The sequence below is a fragment of the Lampris incognitus genome, chromosome 6 (genome assembly GCF_029633865.1).
Source record: "Lampris incognitus isolate fLamInc1 chromosome 6, fLamInc1.hap2, whole genome shotgun sequence".
NCBI classification, from domain to species: Eukaryota; Metazoa; Chordata; class Actinopteri; order Lampriformes; family Lampridae; genus Lampris; species Lampris incognitus.
In genome coordinates this window covers 1,590,115-1,608,220 of record NC_079216.1, presented here as the reverse complement: position 1 = coordinate 1,608,220, position 18,106 = coordinate 1,590,115, and the positions used below count along the sequence as shown (strand labels likewise).

Here is an 18,106-nt window from a genome sequence, read left to right as displayed (position 1 = left end):
TTCTTGTGTGGACCTTGAAGAACTGTCTTGTCTCCATAACTGCTGAGTACTCTAGCTGACATAATGTCATGTAGTAGTCGTAGTACTCTGATATATTTGTCAGGACAGCCTATTTTTGAAAGAACTAGCCAGAGGGCCTGGCTGTTTATGAAATCAAAAGCTTTGGTTAAATCTATGAAGGCGGGTGTCTGGGCAGCGTAGCGGTGTATTCCATTACCTACCAACATGGGGATCAGCAGTTTGAATCCCAGTGTTACCTCTGGCTTGGTCAGGCGTCCCTAGAAACACAATTGGCCATGTCTGCGGGTGGGCAGCTGGATGTGGGTATGTGCCCTGGTCGCTGCACTAGCGCTTCCTTGGGTCGGTTGGGGTGCCTGTTCAGGAGGGAGGGGGAACTGGGGGGAATAGCGTGATCCTCCCACGCACTTAATCCCCCTCGCGAAACTCCTCACTGTCAGGTGAAAATAAGTGGGTGGTGACTCCACATTTATAGGAGGAGGCATGTGGTAGTCTGCAGCCCTCCCCAGATCAGCAGAGGAGGTGGACCAGCAACCAGGGCGGCTCAAAAGAGTGGGGTAATTGGCCGGATACAATTGGGGAGAAAAGGGGGGGGGTAAAAAAAAAGTCTATAAAGGCCATGTACAATGGTTGATTCTTCTCCTGGGCTTTTCTTGGAGTTGCGAGCAGTAAAAATCATGTCCACGGTGCCTCTATTAGGACAAAAACCGCTCTGGGATCCTGGCAGAATTTCCTCTGATATTGGGAGGAGTCTGTTGGCCAAGACCCTAGCAAGAGCTTTCCCTGTGGTTGAAACCAGGGAAATGCCACAGTAGTTTGCGCACTCAGCTTTGTCCCCTCTTGAGACAATGAGTGTGTCCCCAAGTTGTGCAGGGATTTCTTCTTTTTTCTATATTTTAAGTAGCAGGGCATGGATATGTCTGAGGAATGTAGGTCCACCTGCCCTCAGTACTTCTGCCGGTATTCCATCAGGACCAACAGCCTTGTTGATTTTCATCTTTCTGATGGCATCCTGGACTTCTCTTAGACTAGGTGGTGCTGCCATGTCGTCCTCTTTGGGTTGTTGAGGGAGTTGTTGGAGGGCATCCATCTCAGGGCTAGAGTTTCAGTTTAAAAGGTCCTGGCAGTGCTCTTTCCACCTCTCTTTGATTGACTCATTGTCTGTTAGCAGTGTGTGCCCATCTTTGGAACAAAGGGGGGTTAGACGGGGTCGGCTGGGACCTTATATTGCTTTAGTAGCGTTGAAGAAGTCTCTGGTATCCCCAGACTCTGCAAGGTGTTGGAACTCAAAGGCCTTCTTTGTCCACCACTGGTTCTTCAATTCCCTGACCTGGCTTTGGATGGCTGACTTTGCTCTTGCATAGGGAGCTTGTCTGTTTTGGCAGCTGATGTCATTCTGCCAGATGGTAAAGGTTTGCCTTTTGATGTTGATTAACCATTGGATTTCCAGTTCCTTCTGATCAAACCAATCTTGGTGTTTCCTTATCATATGTCCCAGAGTGGTTTTACAGGTGCCAGTGATTGCAGTCCTGAGCATATCCCAGTGGCTTTCAATATCATCTGGATACTTCTTGGGGATTGATGTACTGAGCATGGCCTGGAACTGTTGATAAGAGGTGGTATCTTGGCTCTGCTTTTTCTGCACCCTTCTTTTCAGGTGAAGATGGATGAACAGGGTGGAGCTGATAAGGCGGTGGTCAGTCCAGCAGTCATCTGCACTGATCACCACTCTGGTGTTAAGTACCTCTCTTCAGTCTCTTTGATGGACGATAATGTAGTCAACGAGGTGCCAAATGTTAGAACGAGGGTGCCTCAGCATTGTTTTAAATTTTTTCTTCTGGCGGAAGAGCGTGTTGGTGATGGTTAGGCTGTGTTCTGAGCATGTTAACAGCAGGATGCCACTGGAGTTTGCGTTTCCAACTCCTTCCTTGCCAATTATGCCTCTCCACAAGATGTAATTTCATCCCACTCTGGCAGTGAAATCTCCAAGTAGGATTATCTTATCCTCCTTGTGGACTTTGATGAGAAATTGCCCTAGTCGGCATAGAAAGTCTCCTTTACTTCATCTTGTGAGTCAAGTGTTGGAGCGTATGCTTTGGTTATTTACAAGCGTTACTCATATTGTCATCAGGCATTCATTGGCATGGGGTGGTAGCCCGATGGCCCAGTGGTTGGCACTGTTGCCTCACAGAAGAAGGTCCTGGGTTCGATCCCCAGGCCGTCTCAGGTTCTTTCTGTGTGGAGTTTGCATGTTCTCCCCGTGTCTGCGTGGGTTTCCTCCGGGTGCTCCGGTTTCCTCCAACCATCAAAAGACATGCATGTTAGACTTAATACTCCTGTCTGTGCCCCTGAGCAAGGCAGTGGAAAGAAGAACTGGAGCTGGTCCTGGTGCTGCAGCTGCCCACTGCTCTTATACAATAGGATGGGTTAAATGCAGAGAACACATTCATTGTAAGAAAACAATTTCTTGTAACAATACCATGACAAAGATAAAGTGCCTTTCTTCTTCTTTTCTTCTCTTTTCTTTCATTGATGCCCAGAAGTTCAGCAATGTGGCAAATGCAGCTGTTTTTGATGGCAAAGCCCACACTGTGGATCCTCAGCTCATCAGCTGCTTTTCACAGAGGATTGGGGAATAGTTGTAATCACAGCAAAATGGGAATTTTACGATCCTCTGTGAACAGTACACATGGACATTGTAACTGTATTTGAAAGTCACAGCAATTGCATATGAAACCAATCGTTGGCTTCAGTCATTATGCAGCTGTGCTGTTTATAAGGTTTGGGGATCCCTGCAGTAGGTTGAGCCTGATGATGAAACATATCTGTCAATAAATGCTGTGTCCACATGAACTGATTAAACTTTCTGGGAAGAATCAACATGGTTTCAGGATTTGGTTTGATCAGATAAATGATTGATGAGTTGTGGCCAGTTTTGTGTTTGGTCGTGTTTTGTTAAAAGTTTATTGGCTCATTTTAATTTCCCCTCGGGGATGAATAAAGTATTCTGATTCTGATTCTGATTTAGCCAAATCTTTTTGCCTGAAGAAAACTGTGCTGAAACTGAAACACGAGATGGCAACCAGAAAGCTGCCAATTTTAAGCAGCCTACAATGCAACAATGGCCTTACAAGATGTAAGAATGCATCGTTTATTTCTGTGGCAGAAAATAGAGAAGTACAGGTCAAATATTATAAAAATATAAAGAACTTAAAGTGTACCTGCACATCTCCTAAGGAAGCTAGATTTAAAGTTTGAATTTCAAACTAAGTATGAAGGATTAGTTAAAAGTTTTGGACGTTATAAACCACTTTAAAAAACACAACTTTCTTTAACTCTACCTTTAAAACCATGAATTGAGGAAGTAGTCACATGAGACTGCTGTTTAGCCACACTGATGTCTGCTCTTACTTGTGTGGAAGATGTGGTGATCCTTCAGTGGTTGAAGACGAGGGTTTGGTGGGCCTCATCAGCTTCTGGGCATCAAGACGCCGGAGGAGGCGGGGGGTGTGGGGGTCCCAGTATATGCCATTGACCAGACACGTCGTGTAAGGTGCCACCTGTAGGTAAAATTGCATAACGGCACTTTTTAAACATTGGTAACTTTGAGGCCTTTGTTCACAGCCTGTCACACTGAAGAGCTGGTCTAGGAATGCAGTTTGTCCCACAACTGGAACAAAAGGTTACTTCTGGTTATACAACTGATGTGGTTGTAGAGAAATCGGGTCATTTCAGCTTCGAGCTGTCACATCAGTATGGTCAATTATTGATGTACTGTCCTCACTACATAACACTGATCCTTTAAAGCTACAATCCTGAAGATTTGCATGCAGACAAGTCTTTCTGATATTCTGATACTGGATATGACAGTAGCTAATCCATGAATATCCAGAGACTTTAGCTGTATTTTATGTGAATGGTTGGTGTCTGGTGGGACTTTGCCAGGAAAAATTACAGGGTACTTAGTGTTTTCCATCTTCACCATAGCAGCCAAATGAGGGAGAAGAAGGCAGGTAGTGTTGAGTTAGAAGAAGTAGTGAAGTTACTGTGCCTAGCAAGCAGATATGACAGAACAAGATGGTAGAAGACCTTTACTGGTGGGTGTGGCTACGGCCTGGAGCTGAGCAGCTGCATTTAAACTCCCTCTGTCAAAATCAGTTAAATTTAACAACTATCCTGTGTTAAAAAATGAACAAATTCCCTTATGATCAGGGTCTTATTATCATTTATCTTATTATCCCTTATTATCATTGCAAATCAGCAACAAACTTAGCTTGAATTCTTCACTAAGTAGTTTACTGCGCTGTACAAATACCTGTTATCAGGAGGAGACTTCCTCCGGTTAGTTGATGTAAATGCGTCTGATGTGTGTGAAACAAACCCTAAAACTGAGTTCAATAAGTTTTTTTTACTTTCTCAGCTTTTATTTGTATAAACCAAAGGGAAGCAGGAACACGTGTATTTGGTTATGGAAGGTGGGGCTTGAGAAAGCAGGGATTGACGAAGGCGGGGCTTGAGGCGGGCAGAAGAAGTCAGACTTACGCTGGTCCTGAAATTGGAGGTGTAAAGTTCAGGGTGGTTCTCATATTCCATGGGGTCGTAGATGCCGTCGCTCTTCCTCATCAGGTGGTGATGTCGACTCAGCACCGTGGCGTAAACTTTGGTTAGGTCTGGTAGGACGGAGGAACATTCCATAGTTATTGGCCTGAGTACAGCCTCGTGTCTTCAGCTGGACCAAAGCCCAGGTTAAAGACCAAAGATTCTCTTTGTACCACTTCATGTAACAATGGTCATTATACTGAATACTGATTTGATACTGAAGTATCACATCTAAATGTTTATAGCATTCAATGGTTTGATATAGTATATTCAATAGCTCAATACCAGCCTTAGACTGGCTAATCATTGAAGCTCTGACAGACGGGTCGGACTGTACCAGCCTTGCTATTCTGCAGCTCATATCCCACCATATAACAGGAACAGGAACAGGAGCACTTTGTCATTTCACTTCATGCACTTGTGTACATGAAATGAAATGAAATGCCGTTTCCCCCCTAGGTTTCTTCCTAGTTTTTCTCTGTTAAAGGTTTTTTTTCAAGGGAGTTGTTCCTTATCCGGTCCAAGGGTTGGAGGACAGGATGTTGTGTTGCTGTAAAGCCCCCTGAGGCAAATTTGTAATTTGTGGTGTTGGGCTATACAAATAAAATTGACTTGACTTGAGACTTGAACTGATTTATGGCTATACAAATCAGCCACTCGCATCACCATTAACATCATCAGTCAGTGCTAACGTTAGTGGTGATGTGAACGGAACAGGGAATCAGTGTCAGTCAGTTGACATGACAATAAATTGTTCCTGATTCCTGAATCAGATCCTTACAATCAGCCATCAGACAGCAACTCAACACCACAGATACTACAAATCTAAACACAGTTATATTTATATTTTTAATATATTCTACATGATGCACCCACATGAACTAAAAAAAAAAAAAGAAAAAAAAAGATGGCTACCTCCAGTTTCTGAGACATCTTTCAGCTCATGAGGTTCAACATATTCGACAGGAAGTTCATTGATGATGTCCTGAGCTCCCTGTATTCAGGAAAAAGAGAGGAAGGTGAAGAAGTCTACCTCAGTGGTTTTATTCTTCCATTACTCATGATGTCAGAGGGTTTTCTATGGATGTGGACATTCTTGGGTTCAGAGGTCATCCTACCTTTGAGACGTTGCCAGTTCCCGTGAAGCAAAACGTCACAGGGCCGATGGATTTGGGCATTAGTCCCATGGAAATCTCATACCCACAATCCCTTACTGCCTGGATGGCTTGGCTGACATTTCTGTAGTTGTGAGCCATGCCAATATGCTGGAGATGACAGGGACGGAAAATGACGGGATCCACTCAGATGAGGAGGAGGGATTGGTTTTACAGTGAGATGAACTGAGGCAACATCATGTGAAACCAGCTCTTTTCTATTTAAATAAATATGTGCTTGTCTCAACATCTATAAGACTAGACAGAAGGTTTCCTGTGAGTCAGGTTTGTTCATTTAGGAGTGAGATTTAAAACCACCTCTGATCATCCCACCTGATCAGGTGTTATTCAGGAAGTTATCAAAGGACCCATGTTGCTGCTGAGGATGTGTGGCTCATGTTTCCAGATGAGCACTCACATTTATTAAAAACAAGTACTTTGTGAAATGGAAAATAAATGTTGAGTTCTGGCATCACAGCCTGAAGGAAAATAGCTTCTTACCATGAAGGGCGTGTGGTGACCAAGAGCCAGGAAGCGCAGTCCTAACCCATGTAGAATATTAATCATTCCTACACAACACAAAACACAACAGCATCATGATTAATTGAGATTTAGCAGAAATGTAAAATACTACATGAAATAAGAGTGAGTTAATAAGCCATTCCCATTCTACTGCCATGACACAATTTTGACCTTCTATGACAAAAGCTTTGGGTCAAGCTGACTGTGTAGAGACAAGACAATGCCATAATCTTTTTGGTTTTCATGTTTTCAGTGGGTGTCGGACTCCGCCAAGGTTGTCCCTTGTCTCCGATTCTGTTTGTGATATTCATGGACAGGATCTCAAGGTGCAGCCAAGGTGAGGAGTGTGTCCATTTTGGGAACCTCAGAATTGCATCTCTGCTCTTCGCAGATGATGTGGTTTTGTTGGTTTCGTCAGACCTCCAGCTCTGCACTGGGGCAGTTTCTAGCTGAGTGTGAAATGGCCGGGATGAGAGTCAGCACCTCCATGTCTGAGGCCATGGTTCTCTACTGGAAAATGGTGGATAGCTCCCTCCAGGTTGGGGATGAGTTGTTGCCTCAAGTGAAGGAGTTCAAGTATCTCAGAGGTCTTGTTCACGAGTGAGGGTAGGACGGAGCGGGAGATTGACAGGTGGATTGGTGCAGCATCAGCAGTAATGGGGATGTTGTACCGGACCGTTGTGGTAAAGAGGGAGCTGAGCCAGAAGGCAAAGCTCTCAAATTACCAGTCAATCTTCGTTCTAACCCTCACCTATGGTCATGAGCTTTGGGTAGTGACCGAAAGGGTGAGATCGCGAATATAAGCGGCTGAAATGAGTTTCCTCCGTCGGGTGTCTGGGCTCAGCCTTAGAGATAGGGTGAGGAGCTCACACATCCACAGGGAGCTCAGAGTAGAGCTGCTGCTCCTTCGCATCAAAAGGAGCCAGTTGAGATGGTTCGGGGATCTGATTAGGATGCCTCCTCGGCACCTTCCTTTGGAGGTTTACCAAATGGGAGGAGACCCCAGGGTAGACCCAGAACTCACTGGAGGGACTACATGTCCAATCTGGCCTTAGGATCCCCCAGGAGGAGCTGGAGGGCATTGTTGGGGAGAGGGACGTCTGGAGTGCCTTACTTAGCTTGCTGCCACTACGACCCGACCCCGGACAAGTGGCTGATGAATGAATGAATGAATGAATGAATGAATGAATGAATGAATGAATGAATGATCTTTTTGGCCATTTATATTTTAAATGGGTTCTTCTGGGTTGTTTTCATGGATGTACAAATAAGTGACTAAGTCAGTTTCAGTTTTCTACATTAAACAGCTGCTGCAACATGGTTTAATATGGGTTTCAACTAACCAGCTACAACACAATTACATTACAGACATTTTTTCTTATTCTCTTATTTCAAGAGTCACATGATACCTGCAACACCAGCCCATTGGCCAAAAGCCACAATCCGGTAGCCGTTAGCATCAACCATCTTCTCGTAATCTATCAGACGGACTTCCTATGAAGACAAAACCAGATACCAGAACCACTGTGATTTCAACAGGACACCTAGATGATCAGTACTAACCCACACATAACACATGTACACACACACACACACACACACACACACACACCCATACATACACACACACACACACATACATACATACACACATATACACACATACATACATACACACATACATACATACACACATACATACATACATACATACAGATACATACACACACACACACACATACATACATACACACATATACACACATACATACATACACACATACATACATACATACATACATACATACACACACACACACATATACACACAAACACACACATACACACATACACACACACACACACACACATTAGGCAAATAAAGGGCTACAGAAGTAAGACTGTTAGCTTACAGAAGACCTTCATCTCATCATCACCTGGTCAGATAAGGAAGATTCAACACACAGCAACACAAAACTTCACATGAAGCAAATGAACAGAAATAAAATTCATCTGTGCTGGTTTACATTTCCTGTTTAGTTCCTATGTTCTCCTACAAACATCCAGTTCACATTCCAGCCTGACAGCTGACCAGTACAACCACATTCTTCTTCTGTAGGATACTGGGAGCTGACCAGTACAACCACATTCTTCTTCTGTAGGTTACTGGGAGCTGACCAGTACAACCACATTCTTCTTCTGTAGGTTACTGGGAGCTGAGAGAGAGAGAGAAGGTTGGATGATGTAGGGATAGTGAATCAGGAAGTGCAGTGAATTAGCAAGGAGGAAGTGAGGGCAGCTATGAAGAGGATGAAGAGTGGAAAGGCAGTTGGTCCTGATGACATACCTGTGGAGGTATGGAGATATTTAGGAGAGATGGCAGTGGAGTTTTTACTAGATTGTTTAACACAATCTTGGAAAGTGAGAGGATGCCTGAGGAGTGGAGAAGAAGCATACTGGTACCGATTTTCAAGAACAAGGGTGATGTGCAGAACTGTAACAACTACAGAGGTATAAAGTTGATCAGCCACAGCATGAAGATATGGGAAAGAGTAATAGAAGCTAGGTTAAGAGGAGAGGTGATGATCAGCCACAGCATGAAGATATGGGAAAGAGTAATAGAAGCTAGGTTAAGAGGAGAGGTGATGATCAGACACAGCATGGAGATATGGGAAAGAGTAATAGAAGCTAGGTTAAGAGGAGAGGTGATGATCAGCAGCAGCATGAAGATATGGGAAAGAGTAATAGAAGCTAGGTTAAGAGGAGAGGTGGTGATCAGACACAGCATGGAGATATGGGAAAGAGTAATAGAAGCTAGGTTAAGAGGAGAGGTGATGATCAGCAGCAGCAGTATGGTTTCATGCCTGGAAAGAGCACCACAGATGTGATGTTTGCTTTGAGAATGTTGATGGAGAAGTATAGAGAAGGCCAGAAGGAGTTACATTGTGTCTTTGTAGATTTAGAGAAAGCATACGACAGGGTGCTGAGAGAGGAGGTGTGGTATTGTATGAGGAAGTCGGGAGTGACAGAGAAGTATGTAGGAGTGGTGCAGGATATGTATGAGGGAGGTGTGACAGTGGTGAGGTGTGTGGTTGGAATGACAGATGGGTTCAAGGTGGAGGTGGGATTACATCAAGGATCGGCTCTGAGCCCTTTCTTGTTTACAATGGTGATGGACAGGTTGACGGACGAGATCAAGCAGGAGTCTCCATGGACGATGATGTTTGCTGATGACATTGTGATGTGTAGTGAGAGTAGGGTGCAGGTGGAGGAGAGCCTGGAGAGGTGGAGGTATGCACTGGAGAGAAGAGGAATGAAAGTCAGTAGGAGCAAGACGGAATACCTATGCATGAATGAGAGGGAGGACAGTGGAATGGTCAGGATGCAGGGAGTGGAGGTGATGAAGGTGTATGAGTTTAAATACTTGGGTTCAACCGTTCAAAGTAACGGGGAGTGCAGGAGAGAGGTGAAGAAGAGAGTGCAGGCTGGGTGGAGTGGGTGGAGAAGAGTGTCAGGAGTGATGTGTGACAGAAGGGTACCAGCAAGAGTTAAAGGGAAGGTTTACAAGATGGTTGTGAGACCAGCTATGTCGTATGGTTTGGAGACAGTGGCACTGATGAAAAGACAGGAGGAGGAGCTGGAGGTGGCAGAGATGAAGATGATAAGATTTTCATTGGGAGTGATGAAGAAGGACAGGATTAGGAAGGAGTATATTAGAGGGACCGCTCAGGTTGGACGGTTTGGAGACAAAGCAAGAGAGACAAGATTGAGATGGTTTGGACATGTGTGGAGGAGAGATGCTGGGTATACTGGGAGAAGGATGCTGAATATGGAGCTGCCAGGGAAGAGGAAAGGAGGAAGGCCAAAGAGGAGGTTTATGGATGTTGTGGGGGAGGACATGCAGGTGGCTGGTGTGACAGAGGAAGATGCTGAGGACAGGAAGAGATGGAAACGGATGATCTGTTGTGGCGCCCCCTAACGGGAGCAGCTGAAAGTAGTAGTAGCAGTAGGTTACTGGGAGATGACCAGTACAACCACATTCTTCTTGTGTAGGTTACTGGGAGCTGACCAGTATAACCAGTGTTTAACAGTTGCTCACTTGAGTGCCTTGCTGAAGAGGATCTCAGCAGTAGTTGGGGGAGAATGTTTCTTACCTACTTTCCCTTTCAGATTTCACATGCATGTCTAGCTGTGCACTTCTTGGGACCTTCTGGTTTAAATCATAGAAGGTTGAATCAGTTCATCTGGACACAACGTTTATTGACAGATACATTTCATCATCACCAAAGTGACCTCTTCTTCTCTGTATGTGCTGCCAAAATGGTCTGAAGTCTCTGCTTTGGGATTATTTCCATCTTAAAACAATACAAATCCTGCTGGGGAAGAAGTGAAAGCTCATCTCTCCTTCACCTCCATCATCTACTTGCTCCAGTCTTGTTGAAAACAGCTGCACCTCTTTTCTAAGGACAGGATGTTGTGTTGCTGTAAAGCCCCTTGAGGCAAATTTGTAACTTGTGATATTGGGCTACTTGACTTTTTCTCCAACTGCTTTGACTAAAGTGGTTGAAGAGAGTTTACCTTCTTCAGCAGGTCATCCAGAAGGCCCATGTTGGCCTCCTGAGCCTTGATGGTGTGGGAGAAGAACGCATACGTCTTCCCTGGATAGATCTTTTCCTCCGGCGGTCTTTTAACACCGATGATAAGTGAGGCCTCGGAAATATCTTCCTGAACGATGGCCCCTGCTTTCTCATAGTACTGAAAACAAAGCATATGTCATACATCAGTGAATCGGTTACAGAACCCCAGGGTGGACTTGGACCAGTGGTTCTCAATCAGGTCCTAAGATTCCAGCAGTACTGCTGGTTTTCTGTCTAGCAGATAGTTCATTACATTCACCTGCTGTTCAGGTGTGAACCCTCCCTGATTGAGGACTGAATAACTGGAGCAGGTAAGTGTAATGAACTGCAAGCAGTACTGCTACTATCTGAGGACCTGACTGAGAACCATTGTTCTAGACTAGGACTGGAAGTTTACAACCCAATCCCATCCATCCACCCATCCAAACCGCTTATCCTACCAACAAGTCCTCCAACCCATACGACCCACAGGTCGTGTGTCCTCTAATACGACCCACAGGAGCGTTTCCTACATTAGCGCCCCTAGCGGCGGCAGGAGATATGCCCCAGATACTTCTCGCCTCTGTGCATTGTGGGTTATTAAAACAGTGTGAGAACAATAGAATATGTAGGCGGTGTGTTTCTGTGTAGTTTCTCCGTCTAGTATAGTCAGTAAGACTGCTATTGGCAGCATGTTTACAATGAATAACGTTATAAGAGCTAACTTAACGTTAGCCAGCAGTTAGCAAGTCAGCTAGCGTGGACATTATAACCGCTATGTGACATTACACTTTGCTTTTATTAATATTCCTTCTCACGACAACTTATGGAAGGAGATGCTTACTGTTACAGGGGAAGTAACGTGTTATAATTACGGAGGACCGTGAGGAAGCAGCTTAAAACCTCACTACAGGTGATAAGCTGCTTGTGCAAACCACCTATGGGCTCTTTTTTGGTGGACAGTCTCTACCCTACATAGGGTTGCAGGACACTGGAGCCTATCCCAGCAATCATTGGGCAGCAGGTGGGGAGACACCCTGGACAGGCTGCCAGTCCATCACGTCCCCCCCCCCCCCCCCCCACACACACACACACATATTCACACCTAGGGACAATGTAGTACAGCTGAGTCACCTGACCTACATGTGTTTGGACTGTGGGAGGAAACCGGAGCCCCTGGAGGAAACCCACGCTGACACGAGGAGAACATGCAAACTACACACAGAGGACAACTCGGGACCACCCCCAAGGTTGGACTACCCCAGGGCTCGAACCCAGGACCTTCTTGCTGTGAGGCGACTGCGCTAACCACTGCGCCACCGTGCTACCCAACCCAATCCCAATTAGTAGTAATAATAATAATAATAATAATCCCTATTATTTGTCATAATCATTCTTCCTGTATGAAGAGTGACCTGAGTGGATCTTCTAGAAACTTATACCGCCCGCTTCAGAAAGTTTTGGGCTTACTGCTGAAATGTTTTATGAGAGAAGGCCAGAGACAAACTAATGCTGATGAAGATCATCAGCATTGGGGAAAGTATCTTCATTATCATCACTGTCTACTGTATATACGTTTAATATGCAGAGGTGTAAAAACCAAGTCCAGAAAGTAAAAGTACTGACTGTATATTTGCTCCACTCATTCTATAAACCAGTGCTTACCAAACCTTTTGATGTCATGAGCCACATCTATGGAGAAACCTTCAGTGACGGGACCCACAAAATATTTGTTGCAGTAAATTAAGCAACAAATTGTCATCATCCATCATCAACTGAGATAATCAACAATCCGCTCCATATTGTTCTCTCATGCAGTCTTACCATTTCCCATCTTCCGTCATGTCCTGCTAATGACCGAATGAAACAGACAAGCCATGTCAACACTAAACACCCAAGTTATATTTCGGAATACAGGTAAATCACTGCATCGTCTGCAGTGACTAAAAGAGAATGAAAATAAGTAATGTCTTTTCTTTCTTTTTGAATTAAATTCCACCTCCAGCCAAAGAGTTTGTATTACAGACGTCCCATGAGCCACCTGGTCCCCTGCTGCAAACCCCAGTTTGAAAACCACCAGACTAAACCATCTGATTCTTATCCAGACTGCTGCTCAGCTTGGTGCAGGAAACTTGTTAATGAAGCCTGCTGGTTTAGTACATGGCTTGAGAAAATACACAGCTAGGACTTTGACTCTCTGGACCTGGTCTTTACTCCTCTGTATATACTTATATCTTATTCTCCAGACCACCAACAGGATTTCTGTTGGGTTCTGCCTAACCTTCTCATGGATGGCTCTCCTGTTGGATGGCTGGATGAGGACCTTGTGTCCGACGTTGGTCAGCTCCTTGACGTGTCGTGGGGCCAGCGGCGCCCGTCTCTCCCATGGGTTGACATCCTCACGACGGATCGCCAAGATGCTCCTGTGGTGCTCATAGCGCCTCTGGTCGGCAACGCAGCGCCGTGTTCTCCTGGTCTGCTGAGTTAGAAGTCTGAACATGATTTTACCTCCCTGCTGGAGATAAAACAGTAATCCAGTCTGTTAGCAACACATGGCCCATACACAATATTCACCCACACAGTCGATGAGTGATGGACGGGGGGGGGGGGGTCATGTGACGGGTTTCTATTTGCTGAGAGAGGGAGCTGCACAGAAAACAGGTGCTGCACAGAGGACAGCTTGCATGATTCTGCTGTTAATGTGTGTTTAAAGGCCCAAACTTTCCCTCACCTGGACCCCCCCACCCAAAAAAAACCCAGAAAATGAAAGAATGAACACTTGTCTTCCATCAGACACACTCACTTCATTCAGGAAAAACCTAAAAGCCTTCCTCTTCCAGGTGTATCTGAGTCCATGGACCAGACAGGCAGGGTGTACTATTTACTGAGCCGGCTGCTTCTGTTAGTCTATTGTGTTTCGCTGGAGGCGCTAAATCGGCAAAACAGCTGGATTAATGGCTGGTGGGGAGGAGCACCTGCACACTCCTGTCACTCCATCAGGACAACACATGGTGGTCTCCTCTGTCTGCCAGTGTCACAACGACCGTTAGACTGGTTTGTGTCCCCGGCTAGTTCATGTGTATTAATGCCGCTGCTGCTGCAGAGCTCCCTGCTGCTGCTGCAGAGCTCCCTGCTACAGAGCTCCCTGCTGCAGAGCTACTTGCTGCTGCTGCAGAGCTCCCTGCTGCTGCAGAGCTCCCTGCTACAGAGCTCCCTGCTGCTGCTGCAGAGCTCCCTGCTGCAGAGCTCCCTGCTACAGAGCTCCCTGCTGCTGCTGCAGAGCTCCCTGCTGCAGAGCTCCCTGCTGCAGAGCTACTTGCTGCTGCTGCAGAGCTCCCTGCTGCTGCAGAGCTCCCTGCTGCTGCTGCAGAGCTCCCTGCTGCAGAGCTCCCTGCTGCTGCTGCAGAGCTCCCTGCTACAGAGCTCCCTGCTGCAGAGCTCCCTGCTGCTGCTGCAGAGCTCCCTGCTGCAGAGCTCCCTGCTACAGAGCTCCCTGCTGCTGCTACAGAGCTCCCTGCTGCTGCTGCAGAGCTCCCTGCTGCAGAACTCCCTGCTACAGAGCTCCCTGCTGCTGCTACAGAGCTCCCTGCTGCAGAGCTCCCTGCTGCAGAGCTCCCTGCTACAGAGCTCCCTGCTGCAGAGCTCCCTGCTGCTGCTGCAGAGCTTCCTGCTGCAGAGCTCCCTGCTGCTGCTAAAGAGCTCCCTGCTGCAGAGCTCCCTGCTACAGAGCTCCCTGCTACAGAGCTCCCTGCTGCTGCTGCAGAGCTCCCTGCTGCTGCTGCAGAGCTTCCTGCTGCAGAGCTCCCTGCTGCTGCTGCAGAGCTCCCTGCTGCAGAGCTCCCTGCTGCTGCTACAGAGCTCCCTGCTGCTGCAGAGCTCCCTGCTGCTGCTGCAGAGCTCCCTGCTGCTGCTACAGAGCTCCCTGCTGCTGCTGCAGAGCTCCCTGCTGCAGAGCTCCCTGCTACAGAGCTCCCTGCTACAGAGCTCCCTGCTGCTGCTACAGAGCTCCCTGCTGCAGAGCTCCCTGCTGCTGCTACAGAGCTCCCTGCTGCTGCTGCAGAGCTCCCTGCTGCTGCTGCAGAGCTCCCTGCTACAGAGCTCCCTGCTGCTGCTGCAGAGCTCCCTGCTACAGAGCTCCCTGCTGCAGAGCTCCCTGCTGCTGCTACATAGCTCCCTGCTGCAGAGCTCCCTGCTGCAGAACTCCCTGCTACAGAGCTCCCTGCTACAGAGCTCCCTGCTGCTGCTGCAGAGCTCCCTGCTGCTGCTACAGAGCTCCCTGCTGCAGAGTTCCCTGCTGCTGCTGCAGAGCTCCCTGCTACAGAGCTCCCTGCTGCTGCTACAGAGCTCCCTGCTACAGAGCTCCCTGCTGCTGCTGCTGCAGAGCTCCCTGCTGCAGAGCTCCCTGCTGCAGAACTCCCTGCTACAGAGCTCCCTGCTGCAGAGCTCCCTGCTACAGAGCTCCCTGCTGCTGCTGCAGAGCTTCCTGCTACAGAGCTCCCTGCTACAGAGCTCCCTGCTGCAGAGCTCCCTGCTACAGAGCTTCCTGCTACAGAGCTTCCTGCTACAGAGCTCCCTGCTACAGAGCTCCCTGCTGCAGAGCTCCCTGCTACAGAGCTCCCTGCTGCTGCTGCAGAGCTCCCTGCTGCTGCTACAGAGCTCCCTGCTGCAGAGCTCCCTGCTGCAGAACTCCCTGCTACAGAGCTCCCTGCTGCTGCTGCAGAGCTCCCTGCTACAGAGCTCCCTGCTACAGAGCTCCCTGCTGCAGAGCTCCCTGCTACAGAGCTCCCTGCTACAGAGCTCCCTGCTGCTGCTGCAGAGCTCCCTGCTACAGAGCTCCCTGCTGCAGAGCTCCCTGCTACAGAGCTCCCTGCTGCTGCTGCAGAGCTCCCTGCTACAGAGCTCCCTGCTGCAGAGCTCCCTGCTACAGAGCTCCCTGCTACAGAGCTCCCTGCTGCTGCTGCAGAGCTCCCTGCTACAGAGCTCCCTGCTGCAGAGCTCCCTGCTACAGAGCTCCCTGCTGCAGAGCTCCCTGCTACAGAGCTCCCTGCTACAGAGCTCCCTGCTGCTGCTACAGAGCTCCCTGCTGCTGCTGCAGAGCTCCCTGCTACAGAGCTCCCTGCTACAGAGCTCCCTGCTGCAGAGCTCCCTGCTACAGAGCTCCCTGCTGCAGAGCTCCCTGCTACAGAGCTCCCTGCTGCTGCTGCAGAGCTCCCTGCTACAGAGCTCCCTGCTGCAGAGCTCCCTGCTACAGAGCTCCCTGCTGCAGAGCTCCCTGCTACAGAGCTCCCTGCTGCTGCTGCAGAGCTCCCTGCTACAGAGCTCCCTGCTGCAGAGCTCCCTGCTACAGAGCTCCCTGCTACAGAGCTCCCTGCTGCTGCTACAGAGCTCCCTGCTGCTGCTGCAGAGCTCCCTGCTACAGAGCTCCCTGCTACAGAGCTCCCTGCTGCAGAGCTCCCTGCTACAGAGCTCCCTGCTGCAGAGCTCCCTGCTACAGAGCTCCCTGCTGCTGCTGCAGAGCTCCCTGCTGCAGCACCGACACATACGTGACGTCTGTGATAGCTCTGTGTTGGCTACACCCACGTGACGTCTGTGATAGCGCTGTGTTCGCTACCCCCACGTGACGTGGCCGCTTGGTACGTCACTGTGTGTAAATGCGTCTGCTGGGAATGTCAAGTTCAGCACGACTGGTTCAGTTTAACAGACACCAGTTGAATCTAGACCAGGTCTGGGAGCTTTATTACGGACAGTCTGGTTAAGTCTGACTGGAAATAACACACGTGTGTTACGGACGGACAGAAATCAATCACATATGAAATAAATCGGTTTGTAGGTGAGGAGACAGACCAGTCGACATTACCGAAGAAGCAGGACCACCTCGTCCGTCTTCTTCCTCCGGGAAAGTCAATGTGGCGGCGAGGGGACGCTCCCACCGCCTCCGTGCGACGCCTTTCCGCAGATCTCCAAAAGACCTGTCCTCGGAAGGGTCACTTCCCGGGAACCACCGACAGCTTGTTCCTCAGCGGTCCTCCACCGACCGTCCGCCAATCCGCTGCCGGAGCCGCGGCTCCGCCCCCGTCGCAGGCTGATGACGCCGCAACTCCAAAAGGCGCTGCGCGGGATGAGCGCCGGAATGCGTGTTAGGGTTTATGTTGCTGGTGTTCAGTTAAGCCGCCTTTCTTTTTTTCATTTTGTTTTTAATATTTTTATTGAACATTGTTCATATTCATGTACAGATTCTTAAGAAAAGTTCATTACAAAGCAAACATGGCAAATATACATTCCAACCCAAAACACGTAGATATATGCAGAGTGCCAAAGGGGACAGTATGTAAACATCTCTACGCAGCACACCAGGAAGTGCGTGGAGGGTGGACGTCACGTGACCAACACACGGTAATGTATTGTGAAAACAAGGGTGTGCACACAATAACACATTAAACAAATGACACACACACACACTAAGTGGAAATAATACAACATAGTCCATCATACACGGGGGAAGTAATAAGGATACCAGTCTTCTGATTCAGGGGGAAATGTCTTAACACCTCATAAACCTGCAGAGCTGTTGTATCGCTCATTAGTTCTAAAGATTTCAAGTATGATCTACATTCATCTAAAAAACAACACATTTGGGGGACGACTTAAAGTATCTCTCTTTATGAATAAGGAATTTCGCTGAGCAGAGGATTACATTACAACACAGTTCATCGTTTTTGTTTTGCAAAATCCTACCAGATGTTATATTGTGTCTAGCAAGCCAAGTTGGGAAGGCCAACATCCTTTGCTTGATCCATGTGTGAACGTCAAGCCAGAACACAAGCACCACACCACATGGGAGAAATACATGGTCCCTAGTTTCTATGTCACTCTCACAAAATGAACTTATATATTATCGTCTAAACCAAACCATGATCTAAGCAGTTCTTTGGAGGGATAGATGTTATTCATCAGTTTGAAGGGTGTTTCCTTCGCTTTGGGGGGGGGGGTTGGAAATGTTAGATACATTGTTCTCAATTTAATAACTGAATTTTTATCAAATTTGTGTAAAATGTCATTTTTGTTTTGTCTTTCAGGGAATAAGTTTTCAGTGGGACAGTTTCTAATAAAATGATTATCACATTTTTTGTCCAAGATTAAAAACCCTTGAATTGACAGTGGGGCCAATCGTGGCTGTATAGGTTGGTGAGTCATTAT

General features: G+C 47.5%; 1 protein-coding gene across 1 annotated transcript in view; it reads right to left on the bottom strand.

Annotated features, from left to right (window-relative positions):
* aass (aminoadipate-semialdehyde synthase) overlaps positions 1-16,785 on the bottom strand; it is a 70,999-nt gene extending 54,214 nt beyond the window's left edge. Inside the window, exons 1-9 of the mRNA XM_056281704.1 lie at positions 16,767-16,785; positions 13,191-13,424; positions 10,872-11,048; positions 7,703-7,787; positions 6,273-6,340; positions 5,736-5,882; positions 5,533-5,611; positions 4,561-4,688; positions 3,430-3,578 (exon numbers count right to left, since the gene is read on the bottom strand). Of these exons, the coding sequence (XP_056137679.1) occupies positions 3,430-3,578; positions 4,561-4,688; positions 5,533-5,611; positions 5,736-5,882; positions 6,273-6,340; positions 7,703-7,787; positions 10,872-11,048; positions 13,191-13,409 (1,052 nt within the window). The 5' untranslated portion in view covers positions 13,410-13,424; positions 16,767-16,785. The remainder of the gene's footprint in view (positions 1-3,429; positions 3,579-4,560; positions 4,689-5,532; positions 5,612-5,735; positions 5,883-6,272; positions 6,341-7,702; positions 7,788-10,871; positions 11,049-13,190; positions 13,425-16,766) is intronic.
* Between the last annotated feature and the right edge of the window lie 1,321 nt (positions 16,786-18,106).